Genomic DNA, 19,750 nt, shown 5'->3' on the forward strand with positions numbered 1-19,750 from the left:
TATTACAAATACCTTCTCTCCTTTTATGGTTGAGTCTTTTTGCTATTTTAATGATTCTTTTCATAAAAGAAGTTCATAATTCTAACAGAATTGAGTGAAGACTGGGAGGTAGCTGGGTGGTTCTTGTGGGATGCTAATAATGTTCTTTTTCTTGACTCAAGGGCTGACTACTTAAGTGTGCTGGTCTTGTGAAATCTGAATGAGCAGCATGCATCTGCATGGCTTTGTTAATTTTATACTTTTCTGTAGGTAACACGTCAGTCAAGATTTACAAAAGACAAGGAAGATGTTTTCTTAGCCTTTATTTTTTAGTTCTGCTAACCCCCAAATTATCAAAATATCTCCGTGTTATCTTCAAGAACTTTTGCTTTACATTTAGATCAGCAGCACTTCTGGAATTGACATTTATGTGTGCAGTGAGGGGGCATTATTACTCTTGTTTTTCCATATGAATATCCAGTGCCGTGTATTAGAACAACCATTCTTCAGTGTTCTGTAGGTTGCCTTTGTCACACATCAAATGTTTGTGTATGTCTGAGTCAGTTCTTCGACTCCCTGTTCGATGTTTTTGGTCTATTTTGTATTATTATGTGACTCTTATCTCTGGATTCTGTGCTTTTCTCTTGATATCTACCCGTTCTTCCCCAATACCACACTGCTTTCATTGCCGTAGCTTTGGGAAAAGGAGTCTTGGTATCTGGCAGTGTACCTTTTCCAAGTTTGTTATTCTTGGATCAAAATCGTCTTGGTTATTTTTTATAGAATGGCTTGTTTATTGTCTCCAAATCTGGCTAAGATTTAAATATACAGAGAAACTTTTGAGAACTGAAACAGGAGCGGATTGGCTTGTTTCTTCCACGTCTCAGAAAGGCGCTGCCTTTGATAGGGTGCCGTCTTACTGTGTTTCTGTTACTTGTTTTGGCGACATGCTTGCCTTTTCCTCCCTGGCGTGTTTCTACCTTTCCCAGAGGCTGCCTTCCTCAGGGCTCAGGGCATCAAACAATTTGGGAAAAATTCACATTCTTATGGGATTAAGCCTTACCATCCATGCATTTTGTTTTTGCTTCTATGAAGATGTTATAATTTTCAGTCTAACAATCTGCATATCTAAAATGATTCCTAAATATTTGATGTCTTTATGTTATTGTAAAGGACATACATTGAAAAGATTTTTATTTTCCATCTGCTAAGGTGTAGAAGTAAATGGAATTGTGTATATCTGTCATCTTCCTAATTGTTGCTGTGTTTGAGCCCATTATTGCAGCCAGTGTGTCAAATCATATTCTTGAAGGTCTTTCTTGTTGTTGTTGTTGTTGTTGATCCACTACTTTACCAAGAATGATGTCCTTCTCCAAGAACAGGTCCCTCTTATTCGCATGCGCAAAGTACAGGCCTCAAACTCTCATCATCCTCGGTTCTAAGGAACATTCTGTTTGTACTTCTTCTGAGATGGATTTGCTTGTTATTCTGGCCATCTATAGAATATTGAATGTGATTCACCAGCACTCTCTCTCAGGGGCATCGGTTCTTATTCATTGTTTTAGCTTTTGCAAGCATATGAGGTGACAGAAGATGCCATGGTTTAGGTCAGAACTCTTTCTTCTTCAAGATGACATATTTTTGCTTTTTTACTCTTTAAGGTGGTCTTTGCATGAAATTTGCCAAATGCATACAATCAATAAAAAATTCTTGATTTCTTCCATGAATGTTGGTTGTGGATTTAAGTAAAATGAAATCTTCTATGGCCTTAATCTTTTCTTTGCTTATTGAGATAGTTAAAGTTTATTGCACCAACATGGCTGATAAACACATGTGGGATTAATTGAAGGGTGGAGAAATAAATGGCTTGATGAACCTCGCCCTTTTGGTTCTCAGGTCTCTTGCTCTCTGATGGTCAGACCAAGGTGCAGCTGCCTTAGCCAGTTCCCTGCTTCAGCTGGCAAGGCTCACTTCCTGCAAGACATCCCTAAGGAGAAGCCACATGGACCTACCCCGATGCAGCCCTGAGTGCTGGAGCAGCCGCACTGAGATGCTTACACATTCACTGATTCGGCTTTTCTCCTGCTGTCGGTGTCATTGCGTGTGTTTTGTGAGATTGAGGAGGACTTTGTAAATTGGTGTCGGACATATGGGTTAATGTTGGACTTAAGGGTTTGGTTGCACTAGGTTGGGATACTTTCTTAACATACACTTACCCTTTATATAAAACTCTCTTATATACATAAGAGTTTCTGTGGATTTGTCCCTCCAATGTACCCAGACTAACACACTTATCATGAGGTTGCTTATTGATCCAATTGTGATTTTGTTGTGCACCGCCCACCCCTTATGTTAAGGTATAAGCCCACACTGAAAGCTGTTGCCTTTGATCTTCATCAGCCCGTGCTTCGAATCCTCTTCTCTTTCAGCAAGCAGTGTGTCACCTGCATACTGCAACTTGTTAATGAGCTTCCCCCATCCTGTTGTCACATTCTTCCTGATATAGCCTAGCTTCTCAGATGATTTACTCTGCATACAGCTTCAATAAGTGTGGGGAAAGGATACAACCCCGGCACACATATTTTCCGATTCTCAACCATGCAACATCCCCTGGTTCTGTTACAGCGACTACCTCAGCCTGTGTACAGGTTCTAAATATGTTCTGGAATTCCCATTCTTTTCAATGCTATCCATAATTTGTCGTGATTCACACAATTGAATGCCTTTGCATATGCTCTGAACCCAAGAACACATCTTTCTGGTGTTCTCTGCTTTCAGCCAAGATCCATCAGATATCAGAAATTAGAGTCCCCATTTCATGTTTTCTTTTGAATCTTGTTTGTGTTTCTGGTAGTTATTCTCTGTTACCTTTGGTGTAATTTTACTTGCACGTGATATTAATGATATTGCTTGATAATTTCCACCATTTATTGGCTCATCTCTCTTTGGAGGGATCACAAATAACATCGTTTCCAGTTAGATACCACATGTCTTCCACATTTCTCGCTGTAGATGAGTGAGTGTTTTCAGCAACGCATCCATTTGTGGCAACATCGCAGTTAGTGCTCCATCAATTGCCTGCTTTTTGCCTTCTGTGCAGCTTGTCTTGCTTCTTTCAGTCCTGTCGGTTCCTGATGACATGCTGTCCCCTGAAATGATTGCATGTGTTTGGTACGGAGACTCTGTGTATACCTTCCATATACTCTTGATGTTTCTTGTGTTCATGCGTTTTGCACAAGGAATCCTTGGGCACTACCATTTGAGGCTTTAATTATTTTCTTAATTTTTCTCAGTTTCAGAAAATGCTGAGCATATTCTTCCCTTTTGCTTTTCTAACTCCAGACTTTCTCACACTTCACCATAATACTTTATCTTCTCTAGGAGTCTTTTGAGAGTTTTTTACATCTTCATCTCTTTCCGGCATTTTAGCTACTCTCTTCAAGAGCAAGTTCCAGAGTCTCTGCTGACCTCCTGCTGACCATCGTTGTCCTTTTCCTAACCTTTCTTGAGTTTTTCATCTGTGATGTCCTTGATGTCACCTAGAACTTGTGTGACTTTTGGTAATTTGTGTTCAGTGAGCCAATTCTGTTCTTGAGATGGTCTTAGATTCAGGTCAGGCATAGCCAACGTCGAATTTTGGCACTCATGAAATTGTCTACTTTCATTCCGTTTCAGATTGAACTTGCATATGAGCCATTGACGATCTGTTCCACAGTCGGCCTTGTTCTGACTGACTGAGCTTCACCCTCTCTCTTACCACAGATGTAGTTTGATTTCAGTTTTTTCTATCTGCTCTATAGTCATCATTTATGTTGTTGAAATAAAGGAATTTCCAATGAGAAAGTCATTGGTCTTGCAAATTTTTGTCATGCACTCTCCAGCATAGTTTCTATCACTAAGGCCGTGTTTTCCAACTCCTGATCCTTCTTCCTGGCTTCCAGCTTCCACATTCCGAGTCACCAGTAGTTATCAGTGCCTCTTTGAACAATTTCACATGATCAAATTCTTCAGTGTCTTCATCGTGGCCATTACTGGCTGGCGTGTAACTTTGAACATCCGTGTTACTAACCGGTCTTCGTTCAGGCCTGTGGGTACTCTCTGAGCACTGACCGCCTTGAATTTCAGGATAGATTGTGAAGTCAGGGATTAAGTTACATGATTGCAATTAGCTTCAAAAAAGCTTTTCTGAAGGATATCTCTTCCGATAAGCAGCTAACAATAGGTCTCTATGATAGATCAAAGTTCCTGCAATGGAATGAGCTTTGAAATCTTTAGTGCATTTTTATTCAGCACCTTATATTGCTGATTATATTACCGGTGTTGTCTAAACCAAAAAGGTCAGACTTGCTTCATGTCCTTACGCACCTTTCAGTCTGAGGAAAAAAAAAAAAACAAACCCTGGACAAATGGTTCCAAGTGTAATGGAAAAGTGGCACATAAGTGAAAGGTAGTACGGGAGCAGACCTTGGTCCCTGTACAAGCTGATACATTAATAATTTTTACCATAGGAATTTTTGGGGGGAATTCTTCATGGAATACTTCTTAGGTAACTGAGCACTCTTATTCTATGGTCAACTTATGATGACATAACCTTTTAAGGCATTTGACAGGAACTACCAGCCCAGTGCCTCCATGGCAACATAGACAGCTACAGGGATGTGATTACACCAAACCCCGACCAATTGTATTTTACCGTGATCTTCACTCACCTATCTTCTTCAGCAAGAGTTGCTTTTTCTTTGGCTTTAGCAAAAGATCACATTGCCATTTGCACATGAATCAGGTCTTCCCTTGATGCACGTAACAATTTTCTTGTCACCGTCAGTCGTTTTCTTCACGGTCCACCCTGACAAAGTAAAGGGGTAGCTTATGTTTGACTCTGATGTTTGCAAACCCTGATATTTAAGTTAGGTTGTTTTTGCCAGTGGTAACTAGGCAACTGAGAGATCATGTGGGGCTGATCTGAAATAGAGCCGTATTACAGTGGACAATGCATTTATTCTGGGCAAGATTCCTGGTTCATCTGGTCAGCTCTAACCCCGTGGCTTGCCTGTGTAGTTATTCACAAATGGGTGAATGTCAAGTACATGTTTTCTGGACTTTGCTTCAGTCTACAAGGATGTGACAAGACCCTTTGTTCTTCAATTAGACTTGGTAAAGGCCTTAGGAAAGAGATTAAAATGTTCATTGGATTTTTGTTAAGTGTTAGACTATTAACTGCTAGGTTAGCAGTTCAAATCCGCCACTCGCTCAGCAGGAGAAAGATGAGACTCTCTGCTCCTATAAAGGTTTACAATTTTAGAAACTCTAGGGAGCAGTCTACCTGAGTTGGAATTGACTCAAAGGCAGTGAGAGTTAGTGGATATTAGAAAATATTATTTGAATACTTCAGTGAAAAGCACATTGTAAAAGAACTTATTTGCCAGCAGTTTAATAAACTTTGTGAGAGACGTATGGCAACTATAACTACTCCCATTTTATTAGTGAAAATATACCCAGAGAGAGAAAATATACCCACAGGTGAAATGACAAGCTTAAGAAGGCAAATGTATCTAATCGTTGAGTTAGCCCAGACAATTTACACTTAAGCATTCCTCATTCTGCTGCCCCGTACGCCCTCTGTTTACACAAATTTATTCCACAAACATCTGAGGACCAATTATGTTTCTAGCAGCAGGCTGTTGACAGAGATGAAGGATGCTCAGGTTAAAACTCTTAAAATGGTGAGATTTTTAAGGCAACTTTGGTTCTTATACTTTCCAAAGCACTAACACATTTTCCTCACATACTGTAAGAGGTCCTGTATATCTTTCTTATATATTACTTTTTTTTAACTAGACAAGAAGGAAAAATGGTAAATGCCTTATTCAGTGCTGTCATTGAAGTCAATGCTGACTCATAGCAACCTTACATCAGGGTTTCCGGGGTGGTAAATCTTTATGTGATTTTGAACTGTCAGCCTTGCAGTTAGCAGTTCAGCACTTGCCTGACAGTGCCACCAGATTTCCTTGACAATTATGGTTAGAATTTTGTAATTTGTTGCTAAGAATCAGTAGTCAAGAATACAACAACATCACTCTGGAAGAGAAACCAAAGCCCAGGAGAGGAAAGATGGAGATGGAAAAAGTGAGAGAAGTTGGCACATTGACGGAGCCAGATCAGAGGAGGCAAGTGAAGCTATGATGGGAGCACAGCTGTAGAGATCGTCTTGGAGATGCGGCAGGACACTGCCTCTCTGAGACAGGGTATGGGAGCAAGGGAGAGCGAACTGCTTCAGAGACCATCTGAGGTAGAAGGGAGGGTATTTACAGAGGTTCAAGTCCCACCCGCTCAAGCTCCTGTCCTGTATTCTTAGAGGCTAATTTTCAGCTCTGGCATTTAAGTGAAAGAAGCCACAGAAACTTGTTTAGAGATTGATGAGTTTGAGATGAACTTTATGTCGTTTTCATTATTGGCATCTCAATGTGATCTATTGGAGATGATCATTTCGGAAGGGAAAGGTACATTTATAGATGGTGTAGGAGAGCTAAAATAGGGTTACGTTTGGTGTGCCTCGATTTGCCTCTGGATTTTCAGATTAAACATGACCAGGCCCCACTTATAGCTGCATACTAAGAATTTATGGACATCGACTTCTTCAAGATGAACCTGTCTCATTTCTTTTCTTACCCCAGCCCCTCCCCGCTGTGGCTGTATGGTTTGAACTCCTAAAGGCATTCTAGGTAGAACTATGTATTGCTCATAGTCGATGACAAATTTGAGTATGTGTGTGATTGCTGGTGCAATGGAAAATAATAGAGCACTCCTTCTAAACTCCCTGTACCTGGATGCTTTCTAACTTATGGGTTACGCTGCAAAAATATATGTTTCTGCTGTTTGGAATTCTGCATTTCCCAGTAGAAACAAAACAATGTTATATATGGTTCTAGCATCTCCGATCCACTCATGAAAGACCATTCCGTCTAAAGTGTGTCTGAATTAGTCAAGTAATTGCTATTTCTCACCATGTTCCTATCCAGGAAAGACTTGGATCCGAACGCCTAAGAATAAGAATTGTGTCTCCTTACTCCCAAGCTTTCTTATCTGCTTGTATAATGGATTTCCCATTTCTCCCTGTTTGCCTCCCCATTGTCTGGTCATGAAGCAGGCATCTATGAGGCACAGGAAGGAGCCATTGGGATGGAGGCTCTTGACAGTTAAGGAGAGGAGCTGACTGCACTGATGCTCTATACCCATGGAAGGACCCCTTTTCTGCTATGAGATCTGGGCCCCACTCAGTTAAACCTCTCATCACCTTCTTCTCCTTCTGGATCAAAGTAGAGCGATCCTGAACTTTTGGTCTCCAGCCACATACCCCATGCCTTTCTTTAGGGACATCTGACATGTTCTGGAAACATTTCTGCCCTTTTGAGGGTTTCTAAACTTTCCTGTCACCACACCATGCAAATAGATGAAACAAAAATAGCCAATAAATGGCAGTTTCAGGAAATCATAATTAAAAGCTGCCCATGCAAGCCACTGGGCTTGAAATAGAACAAGATTTGGACCCTTCTTTAACCCTCCGTCTCTTGTTTTCCAGTGCGAGCCCTTCATTTCCGAGCATCTTTCCTGCCTTGCCCAGACTGTTGAGCTGGAGAGCCTAGGCAGCGAGTCTCACCCTTGGTCTTCCCAATGAGGAACAGCGGCACAGAAAGTGCTTTGTTGATGGTCCTTCTAATAAGGAATTAAGGAAAGAGTTGCGTGGATCACATAGATCCAGCCAGAAGTCTTCCCTGCTGGCCCTTCTTTGAAGAAACTCAGTGCCGGGGATGGTATTCCGATGATAGCGCCGAGCACTGCTGCACAGCGCAGGGTTTTCCATCTTCCACCCCTCCCTCTCTTCTTCCCAACCCCACAAGGCTGGCTTTGTGTTTTCATTTTGTCCTGGGCCCAGCATGCCAGCTGGTCTTGCCTATCCCAGGGCCTCCAACCAGCCTTGGGCCCACGTGAGAGGCAGTTTGATTTGGGTAAGGGGGCAGACAGAATATATTTTAAGATTTGTGTAGCTAACTTCATCATTCCACGAATCTTGTAGAGTTGTGCTTGTTTCCCACTGAATAGCATACTCCTAGAGGTCAGGGATTGTCATTTAATCTATTAACCATCCCTGATGCCCAGCAGGGACATGAGTTCAGTTACATAGCTGAAGAGTGATTATGACCCATTGGCTTCGGGTTTCCACCAGTTTCTGTCTGAGCAGTGAGTCAGGCCTCTTTTATGATTCTGAGTTTCGTTCTACATTTTTCTCACACTCTTTCCAGGACCGTTTATGCTATCTTCCTCAGAGCAATTGGGAGTCAGGCACTATCGAATTCATTTGGTCTCAGGGTTGTGGAGACTGATGACTTTTGTAATCCATTAGTCCATTGGACTAATTGTTTCCATATATCTTTCGATTCTCATTGGCCTTTTTCCCTTTGATGGGAAGAGACCAATGGATGAACCTTAGATAACTGTTCCTGAGCCTTTAAGAGTTCAGTCACTGTTCACCAAAGTCACAGGTAGTTCACCAAGATAGGACGAAGGCCATTGTCTTTGTGAACTGTTATTCCAATTGACCTTAGTGTCTCCTGAAACTACAGTTCTGATCCCCCAGCCCTATGACTCAATTTTTAAACAAGTGTTTGGTGATATCTAAGAAGTTTTCATGGCTTTATACCCTGTGCATTCCAACACATCTTTGGATAGCAAAGGTAAACATACACATACAAACATCCGCTGTCAAATCTACATGTGCTTGTTAAATGTACTCCCACCTTTGTTTAGTCTGCATGTCTATCCAAGCAGCTCCTCATGGGCACAATGGTTGCACGATTGTGTATAAAGCATATAAAGCAGTATGTGCCTGTTGCCTTTAGCTCCAGCCCAAACCATCTTGCTTTGACTTCCCCCAAAGAGCTAAAATTCCTTCGCAGTCCATCTTAGAGAGCTAAGGGTGAAGGAGGAGACTAATAATAAAGATGTCAGCTCCCCATACCATCGCACCAGGATACAGGTGTGTGTTTGGGGGCGGTTATAAGGGTTGTGGTCCGTGAGCCCTGCTTCTTCCCCATCCCTTTTGGATATTCTCCATAAGGCAAGTTGAACAAGTCTCCCAACGTTTAAGTTAAATCCACAGCAATTAAAGGAATGCTGAAGTTGTATTCTGGTTAGCAATTAGCTCACCATGGCAACTAATTTAGTAATACCTCCTCAGGTCTGTCTTCCAGGACTCTGAGATGGATGAAATATGAGTATATGCCACTGGGCTTCCACGGACAATCACTCCCATCTCCAGCCGTTCACACAAATACTTTCCAGTACCTACTATGTGACTGGCCTTGGGTTTCCAGGATGAAACAGAGCTAGTGAGAGTCCTAAAGAGTTTTGCTGGCCTGTAGGGAATTCCAGGTAGAATAGAAAGAGAGGAGACTTGTGGCCAAGGGTAATCTCTCTCTTGTCCACTGGTGCATCCACAGTGCAAGCATTAATCGTAGTAGGAACTCCATCAGCATAAGTTGAATGGATGACTGGTATTAGTGAAATATGATAACTAAATATGAGGAGAGAGAAAAAGGACTAAAAACAATACCAAAAAAAGGCCTGTCTTGGACTGTGTCATGTTTGAATAAACAACTGTGTACCTCCCTAGCTTTGGAGGGCACCAAGACCTTTTCTGTGCCTTCCCAGACACCCACAGCGATGACCTAGGAGAAGGTCACTTGTGAGTGTTGAATCCAGTTAAAATGCAGAGACATTCGGAGACACTCTATTTATTTATTTCTCCTCTCTTTTTAAAATCATTTTATTAGGGGCTCATACAACTCTTATCATAATCCATCCATATATCAATTGTGTAGAGCACATTTGTACATTCATTGCCCTCACCATTCTCAAAACATTTGCTTTCAGCTCCTCATTTTTCCACTCCCTCCCTGATCCCCTCCCTCATGAGACCTTTATAATTTATAAATTATTATTTTGTCATTTCTTCCCTGTCTGACGTCTCCCTTCACCCACTTTCCTGTTGTCTATCCCCCAGGGAGGAGGTCACATGAAGATCCTTGTAATCGGTTTCCCCTTTCCAACCCACTCTCCCTCTACCCTCCCATTATCACCACTCACACCACTGCTCCTGAAGGGATTATCTGCCCTGGATTCCCTTCATTTCCAGTTCCTATCTGTACCAGTGTACATCCTTTGGTCTAGCCAGACTTGCAAGGTAGAATTGGGACCGAAGCATTTAGGAATTAGAGGAAAGTTGTATGTTTCATCGTTGCTACCTCGCACCCTAACTGGCTTATCTTCTCCCCGAGACCCTTCTGTAAGGGGATGTCCAGTGGCCTACAAATGGGCTTTGGGTCTCCACTCTGCACACCCTCCCTCATTCCGTATGATAAGATTTTTTGTTCTGATGATGCCTGATACCTGATCCCTTAGACACCTCGTGGTCACACACGCTGGTGTGCTTCTTCCATGTGGGCTTTGTTACTTCTCATCTAGATGGCCGCATGTTTACCTTCAAGCCTTTAAGACCCTAGAGGCTATATCTTTTGATAGCCAGGAACCATCAGCTTTCTTCGCCACATTTGCTTATGCATCTATTTGTCTTCAGTGATCATATCATGGAGGTGAGCACACAATGATGTAATTTTTTGTTCTTTGATGCCCGATAACCGATCCCTTTGACACCTTATGATCACACAGGCTGGTGCACTTTTTCCATGTGGGCTATGTTGCTTCTGAGCTAGATGGCTGCTTGTTTACCTTCAAGCCTTTAAGACCCCAGATGCTATATCTTTTGATAGCCGGGCACCATCAGCTTTCTTCACCACCTTTGCTTATTCACTTGCTTTGTCTTCAGCGGTGTGTTGGGAAGGTGAGCATCATAGAATGTCAATTTAATAGAAGAAAGTACTCTTGCATTGAGGGACTACTTGAGTGGAGGCCCAATGTCCTTCTGCTACCTCAATAATAAACTTATAAATATATGCATGTATTTCCCTATCCTCATATATAAATATATTTACATATGTACATGCCTTTATCTAGATCTCTATAAATGCTCTTTGCCTCCCAGCTCTTTCCTTAATTTCCTTTGACTTTCCTCCCATCCCACTATCATGCACATTCCCCACCAGGATTTCAGCAATTCCTCTTGGTTACATTACCTTTGATCACACCCTACCAGGCCTCCCACACACCCCTCACCATCGATTTGGATCACTTGTTGTTCCCTTGTCCCTGGGTTTGTTAACACCAGTACCTTTCCCCCACCTCTCCTTCTCCCATGTCCCTCCGGAACTGTTGGTCCCGTTGTTTTCTCCTCCAGATTGTTCATCCAGCCTATCTTATTTAGACAGACTTGCAGAGATAATAACATGCACAAAAACAAGACAGAGCAAAACCAAGCAAAAACATACAACAAAGCAACAAGCCAATGACAAAACAACAACAAGTAAGAAAAGCTTGTAGTTAGTTCAAGGATTGTTTGTTGGCCTTTCAGAGTGTTTTCCAGTCCAGTCTGTTGGGGCACCACGCCCTGGCCCCAAAGTCCATCTTCAGCATTCCCTGGGGACCTCACAGCTCCATTCCCTTGCTGTTCTGTTGCACCCCCTTAGTGTTTTGCCTCGGTGTGGTGGGATCAGATTGGGAGCAATTCCCACATTGTGTCTCTGGTGTTGTCCCCTGTAGGGCTATGGGTCAGTGCAGGACATCATGTCTCATAGTGGGGCCGGCCATGTGGTCCTCTCTGTGGACTGGGTGCTCTAATCAGGAACAGTGTCCTCAAGGTCTGGTGGGCCACGATATGCTCCACTCTCTCCTCCTCCCCCTTCATCTGCTCCCATGTGCTCTGATCAGATATGTCCCTCTCCCGGAGCTGCAGATTCAATGTCGTTCTTTGAAACAAATTCTTCTGGGGGGAGGGGCAGGTGTCCACGTAGTAGTTGGGATTGGGGCTGACCCCCCAGACCTCTCCACTGGTTCCCTACTCCACGCCGGCATGTTGCATTCACATTTTGGAGTACTGGATTGAAGTCTGGTTCCTCTTCATTTGGAGACATTTTAGAAAGGTTTTTCTGGAAGTAGATTGCCACATGTTCTTCCTGTGGAGTGATCATTCGGTTCAAACTGCCTCCCTCTGGGTTAGTAGTCAAGTACTTTAACATTGCGCCACCAGGGCTCCTGAGTCCATTGGAAAACCTGCTTTCCTTTTCACGCACAGTATGCTAAGGGGCTTTACTATCTGGGAAAAATCACCTATGAAACATAATCTTTCCCTAATGATAATGGATAAATAACAACATGATTTGTTTTCTTTTCCCCCCTAAGTAATGATATTAAAAATCCATGCCAATTGAACCTTTGAAAATGGGAATTTATAATTTTTAGAGAAATCTTAATAGTCCACGGCCATGTAATAGCATGTACTACTGTAAGAGTGGGTCAGATGCAGAAAATAGAAAAACATGTCTTGAGTAATGTCCTTTAGAAGAATTTGGATCTGTAGAAATAACTGAGATTTGGAATGTCATCCAGCTTCCTGTAAGGAAAAATCAGGAAGCGATTGAAATGATTCCATTTTCGTTACTCAACAGCATCGATGCATTACTTTGTTTCAAGAGAATGCTTACTTACAGTGCTGTTTGCTTCACAGCTTTTTTGGGAGAAGAGGCTACAAGGACTTAGTGCATCCGATGTGACAGAACAAATCATAAAAACCATGGAACTACCTAAAGGTCTTCAAGGTACGTTGGACGTTGTGGGGAACAGATGTTTAAGTCCTTACCTTACTGTGCTCTAGCATTGTTAGATGCTGTGGATTCAAAACCCGCTCAGGCCTGTTCTTAGCTTATGGGGATCATACTCTTTGCCTGAGGACATCCCTCTTGTTTGTGGTAACCCTGGGGAAAAAGTATGTCATGTTTTAAAAAAAAATTTTATTTGGGGGCCTTTCAGCTCTCATAGCAATCCATACATCAATTGTATCAAGCACACTTGTACATATGTTGTCATCATCATTTTCAAAACATTTTCTTTTTACCTGAGCTCTCAGTATCAGTAAATAATAATAATAATAATAATAATAATAATAATAATAATAATATGTAATTTATCAAGGGTTGATGAGGATGGAAGGGGGGGACGGAGGGAAAATGTATGCTTCTATGTACATTTTCCAACTTGTGGTTTGCAAGTTTGCTTCAGTCCAGTATATTGTTTATTTTTTTTCCCCTGGGTAAAATGTTGGCTTAAGTTAGGTTCATCACATAAGTTAGCTCATGTGCAGTTTTTAGCAACCAATGAGGATGCTCCAAGTTGAAAGCAACACCTGGCCCCTGCGTTTGCTCTTTCTCTCATCCAAAGTACCGTTAGCAGCTTGGCTTCCTGTCCCCCACTATGAAGTGCTGCTGTAAGAAGCAGTGGGAACGGAGTGCCCCTTGGCACAGCAACAGCCCAAGTGGGACCTGCCAGGGGGAATCCCGTCTATCTGTCCTATCATACGAGGGCCTTTAAAAAGTTTGTGGGGAAATTTCATGACCTTTACTTCCATTTTTCCATGAATTTTTGAAACCACCTCCACATATCAGAGAAGCACACTTTTTAGAAATCTTAAAACTTGGGCTTCTGAATCTTAATGTATATTGGACTGCTCAAGTTCCTCACTCTAACTTACAGGCAGAAGGTTGTCCCCGCCTTTTAAGGTCTTGGGGGACAGACAAAGCTTTCTCGGTGTGTAGAGTTACCATCTCAGAAACCCACAAGGGGCAGTACTACCCTGTCCTGTGTGGTCTCTATGAGTCAGCATTGACTCAATGGCAGTGAGTTTGCTTCGTTTTTGTTTTTATGCTCTCAGAAGTGATTGCTTTAGCTAGTTTAACAAAGTCCGGACCTTAAGCATTGAATTGAAGTGTGGCCATGGCACCTGTCTCATTCAAATAGTCCAAGTGTGCACTTCCTAGTTGCATTAATTTGGAGCCTTTGTTGCTGCTGTTAGCAGCCGGCCAGTTTGGCTATGGGTTTGCCAAAGCTTGCAGACAAAGCTGCAGCTCCAGCATACTGGCATGGGTTTCTGAAGCAGGGAACTGCTGACACAGAGAGAGAAACGTGGAGACGCTGCTGGAAATGAATGCTCAGAGCTGAAAGGAGCGAGCAGGCCACAGCCTTCAGACTACCTTCATAACGGGATGATTACACCATCACTCACTCACCGCATTGTATAAAGGTCTTCAAACAATGGACCTTGCTTGAGGACGTGAAAGCAGCCTGTTAGAGTTTAGTCCTTCAGAAATACAGTTTAAGATGAGGTTGAGGCTTTATTCAAATGTTCCGTTATTGCGTTATTATTACTGTGAATTCTATCGGTTTCCAATAAGCGTGAGGTGCGGTACGGCGGTACTCTTTGCTGCCTTGACTTACTTCCAGTTTACATGTCCAATGCCAAATGAATAAGGTTTGGGATCAGAAGGCAAGGGCCAGAGTGTAGACGTCTCAGTTGACTAAGGTTGCATCGGGGTGCACAGTGCCTCCATCTATAGCTTCTGTTAACTAGTGTCCATTTCTTCTGCAGGAGTTGGTCCGGGCAGTAACGACGAGACCCTTTTATCCGCTGTTGCCAGCGCTTTGCACACAAGCTCCGCACCAATTACAGGGCAGATCTCGGCTGCCGCCGTGGAAAAGAACCCCGCTGTTTGGCTCAACACCGCTCAACCCCTCTGCAAGGCTTTCATTGTTACAGATGACGACATTAGGTAAGGCCGCTTAAACACCTGCAGTTTACATTTTGGAGACATTTTACACCGGCCATTAGGCGTAGGCACAAAGAAAAAGAAGGCTTCGCATTTCCCTTTTAAACAGCTCTCACAAACACCGGGCCTTTGGAACCAGTGCAGTTTGAAAGTATTGGAGCGCTGTGGCGAAGGGCCTCGACGGGGCCCAAGGCCAGGCCCCAGATGCTCTGTACCCATCGTGGGTTTTGTGATTGGAGGTTCGGGTTTTCTGCGCTCTGTGCTCTGGAGCAGTGCTGCCTTCAGCCGTTCTTCCTCCATTGGTTTGTCAACACCGATCGCGCTCCTGCTGCCTTTATTTCAGCTCAGCCGCGTTTCCAAAGTTCGGTGCATTTCTCTTGATTATACTTCCGTCACTTACACTCAATTTGGAGATTTATTTATCTTTCCCTTGCTCCAACATACGTTTTAAGGTGCCCTGAAGGCACATCTCGCGTACACACACACACACACACACACACACACACACACACACACACACACACACACCCCTTCTCTTGATGAAGGGGGGCCAAGCAAATGCGAAAAATGAGCAAAGGTTCAAGGAATTAGACAGCCGGAAAGGAGGCAAAGGAGCCTTGCCTGTGAGTAGTGGGTTGTGCGTTGGGCTGCCAGTCCTAAGGTTGGTAGTTTGAGTCCACCACCCCTGCGGAGGGACAAAGACGAAGCTTACCGCACCCTTAAAGGGTTAAGCTTCGGAAACCCACAGGGCCGGTTCTCCCTGTTCTATGTGGTCACTGTTGATGGAAATGACTCCGCGGCCGGGAGATTTTTCTTTTTTTCAGAAACGAGGAGCAGACACAGCTGTGACTCTAGACATTTTTCCTCATTCTAACATTGAGTCCTGGGTTAGGTTTTTTTCAGCAAATAAGAAAAGGACATCATCCAATTCAGACTTGCCATTTTTCTAGAAGATAAAGCAAACCATTGTGCAGGAGAAGTACACCTATTCCCAAAGAAGCCCTGAAAGGAATTGTCATGTAGCGCTTTTGAACTTTACTTTGACTAGCTGTTGGTGATACTGTAGTATTTTGTATTTTCTTTTAAAATAGGAGTTTATATACTATACTACAGGCAGACTTCAGAGATGTTGTGGGTTTGGTTCCAGCCACTGCCATTAAGTGAATATCTCAACAAAGTGAGCCACATGAGGCGTTTGGCTCCCCACTGCATAAAAGTTATGTCAACATGACTCTGTAATCTCTTAAGAGTGCCATAGAATTATGAAAAAGTTAGAAAAATTGAGTGAATTACCAAAACACAACACAGAGACACAAAGTGAGCCCATATTATTTGAAACAAAAAACCAAAAAACGATAACAACAGACTTGCTCGATGTAGATATGTCACAAGCCTTTGGTTTGTGGAAAACGTAATGTCTCCGAAGTGTGATCAAGCAAAGCACCAGAAAGCAAGTCCTGCTTGAACACATGCCAGCAATGTTCTTCCTGCAGCACTATCCCGAGCAAAAACCAGCAGATGGCACCTTCGAATCATGTAGGTTGAAAATACGTTTTATCTTTGCATTTTCGTGTTTTCTCAAACCATAAAAGGTTGACCTGAACAGTTTTTGAAATATATGGGTCGAGCTAGGGTTATAATTGTAAAATACTTTTTATATTAAAAAGTCGTTCCTTTTATAAAGCTAAAAGCGATCAAAGTTGTTATCACACACCTTGATCACATGGAGTTTATGATCAGCTTTCTTTTTATAAGAAAACAAATCCAAAAAAGCAGAGAGAGAATTGGTGTTCCCTTTGGACTGTGTTTTCCCTGGAGAGAGAAATTGAAGAGCAGGGCCCACTCTGTGCGTCCCGGGAGGAGAGCAGTGCAGGCACCTGCAGGGACCCCACCAGGTCTTTGGGGTGTTGACTGGGGCTCTCTGAGTGATCTCAGGGAATGCAGTGCCCCAAGAGGATTGCAAAGCTAGATATGCACAAGTTCCCTTTAAGATGAATTTATCTAAAAAAAAATTGCTCCTTTGATGGAGTTATCATAAAAAAAATCATTAATTAAATATTTCTTGGGGAATTAATCCAGGTTCGAGAGAAGTTGCTGCAAATAGAATTGTTACTCCCTCTCTTTTTGAACTGCATAGCTAATATCTTATTTCTTGTAAACCTCCAGCTACAGTTCTCCACCACATTCACTAGGTACTTCTCCCCCAGCATAAGTGATCCTCTTTTACTGCACAGGTATATTAATTTTCCAGTGCAGCATAAAAACCCAAGTCGAGTTGATTCTGACTCATAGTGACCTGATACGACTGGGTAGAATTGCCCCGGGTGAGTTTCTGAGGCTGAATTTTTTTAGGAATAGAAAACCGGATCTTTCACTCATGGAGTAGCTGATGGTCTTGAACTGTGGACGTTGAGGATCATAGCCCAATGTGTAACCATCATGTCACCAGGGCTCCTCAATACTGCCTAAGCAATGCATTAAAAACTTGGCAGTGTAAAGCAACACTGGCTTTTTGCTCATAGTTCTGTAGTTAGAAGTCTACCTTTTCTGGAGCTAGGACGCTTTCAGGCTTACAAGAAGCAGTTCCCTGTGCTGGGTCCTCTGTCCTCTTGTTGGCTATCAAAGAGGTCAGCTTTGGGTGGCAATCTTAGCAGCACCAAGCTACATCTTTCTTACGTATAATGGCTACTGGCTCTGAATCCCTAACCTTCCTGTTAGCAGCCGGTTGCCTAACCACTGCACCACCAGGGATTCTTGCTCCCCAACTAGTAGTGGAGACTCTTATTATTATTACTTTGGATGACTTAGAGTTATCCACTCTTCTTTTTGACATCCTGCTGCCATCCCGGAGACAGAGAGAAACTCCCAGGCTTGGGTGGGAACGTGCCTGGCAGCGCAGCTGCTTAGCTTCCTCGGCAACTAGATGTTTCAAGAGCGGCTTCTCAGTCTCGGCCTTCGATGTCCAGGATCCCAGGGCCTTGGGTCTTCAAGGCCTCCCTCCCAGTCTCACCTGGGAGACAGGGCTCAGGGTCCGGTTGCCCTTCCTCTTTGGCAAAGCTTTGGTTTGGTGCCAGCATAGATCCCCCTCTGCAAAACCTGGCCGGTGTCCTCTCCTCACCCCACCAGCCCCTGCCCAGGCATTGAAAGGGATCTAATCACTTCTGAAGGGCGTTTTATACAACGGGAGCAGCGGCTCCCCACGTTCCGCTGGCCCACTCCTCACTGCCCCGTCCTTCTCTTTTGGAAAAGGAAACAGGAAGAGCGAGTCCAACAGGTGCGAAAGAAATTGGAAGAAGCGCTGATGGCAGACATCTTGTCACGAGCCGCCGATACCGAGGAGCTGGGCCTTGAAAGGGACAGTGGAGACGAAGCCTAAGACAATGATCAGGTAACCCAGAACCTCAGGGAGACAGGCTTGGGATGGAAGTGGTTTTCTTGTTATTTTCCCTCTATTTTAATTGCCTCCCCCCATGAGTATTGTGAGGTCCCCCGGGCAGAGAGGGCTTAGAAAGGCTTCTCCTGGTGCTGCTCAGGGGACATGGCACAGCAGAGCTGTCCGCGCTGCCCTTACGGAGCACCCTGGTTCCCCGAACCAGTGCTGCAGCCACTTTCGAGGGACACAGGCTTTCCTGTAGCAAAAGGACAGTGCCGGGAGGGGGCCTGGCCACCCTCAGCACCCAGGCTGTCCCTGTGGGGACCCCATTCTCTGAAGGGTGCTGTCATCTCCCCTGTACTAACTTCTTGGGCTATGCCTCAAAAAGTAGGCAAAAATCCCTCCCTTGGGCTAGGTTCTCCTCAGCGCAGACTCCATGCAGACAGTACCAGAAGCACGGGTATATTTAGACAGAATAGTTTACCTGGAAGTAATCATTTTTAATTTGACAAATTCCTTAAATTTATCTTTACAAAAAATAAAAAAAAATCCATCTGCAAGGCCACCTGTTTGAAATGGTGGCGCTCAATCCCCAAGGGCGTACGTGGCACCTCATTTTCCACATTCGACCCTGCTTAGTTGTGGCAGGGATTGTTTACCTTACTTTCTCCCCTCCGTAAGCTGATCATTTATTTTCCCCTTTGAAGCCCCCCTGAGAAAGAGCATGAGGTGGCAGGAAAGAGAAAACTGAGAGTAAGAAATTGAGAGAGAGGATTTGGGGGTTGGGGGTGAGTCGAGAGTGGGGGAGAGAGAGAAGACACCAAGTCTGAAGTCTGTAGGCTTCTCAGAAGCCTTCTCTGTCTGTTTGAGACTGATGCCCATCCTGACAGTCAGTGCTAGTTGCTGGGGATGCAGCGTCGAGCACACCCAGCAAGGTCCAATGACCACATTAAACAAACACTCTAAGGGCTATGCAATTATGAGGTGTGATAAGAACTACAAGGACAAAATACAAGTGCTGTGTCAGTTGGTAGCAGGGGACCCGGTGTGGCTTAAGGGGTCACCTAAAGCCCCTCCACAGGAGTGGCTTTTACGTTGCACCCTGAAAGGTGAGTAGGAGTGAGTCAGGAGAACTTTGGGTAAATCGTGCTCCATCAGAAGAAAGAGCAAGCAAAGCTGGCCTCTTCTCAGGAGTCAGGTGGTTAGGATGCAGGAAGTGAGGATAACGGAGTGTGAGGAACCTAACACTGTAAGGCCTGGGCATCATGGATAAAGATTTTGAGCTTGTCATTAACACCAGGGGGAACCCTCCAAAGGGTGAGTGACGTGACTGGATCTGCATGACTGCTGCAGGGGGAAGGGGGACTAGAAATAAACGTAGCTTGGGAGAGGTTCGTGCGCGAGGCCAGCAAGAGCCCATGGTAGCTTCCCAGGCTATGTCATGCATGGAGAGAAGAGAGGGATGGGGAGACTTGAAGTGTATTGGATGTAGAGACAACTTGAGCAGATCTCTGGGTGGGAAGGTGAGAGAGTGGCCAGGAGGACTCTAGGTTTGCCACTTGAACCCTGGGCTGGGTGGGAAGGTTGGCCAAGGAGCCCATCTGTGGGTTAGGAAGAGGGAGGATGAGTT

General features: G+C 43.9%; 1 protein-coding gene across 1 annotated transcript in view; it reads left to right on the forward strand.

Moving 5' to 3' along the window:
• Positions 1–19,750, forward strand: part of MBD2 (methyl-CpG binding domain protein 2) — a 68,738-nt gene that overhangs the window by 46,823 nt on the left and 2,165 nt on the right. The window contains exons 4-6 of the mRNA XM_075533029.1: positions 12,656–12,746; positions 14,570–14,750; positions 17,997–18,135. Of these exons, the coding sequence (XP_075389144.1) occupies positions 12,656–12,746; positions 14,570–14,750; positions 17,997–18,123 (399 nt within the window). The 3' untranslated portion in view covers positions 18,124–18,135. The remainder of the gene's footprint in view (positions 1–12,655; positions 12,747–14,569; positions 14,751–17,996; positions 18,136–19,750) is intronic.

This window comes from Tenrec ecaudatus, chromosome 15 (assembly GCF_050624435.1).
Source record: "Tenrec ecaudatus isolate mTenEca1 chromosome 15, mTenEca1.hap1, whole genome shotgun sequence".
NCBI classification, from domain to species: Eukaryota; Metazoa; Chordata; class Mammalia; order Afrosoricida; family Tenrecidae; genus Tenrec; species Tenrec ecaudatus.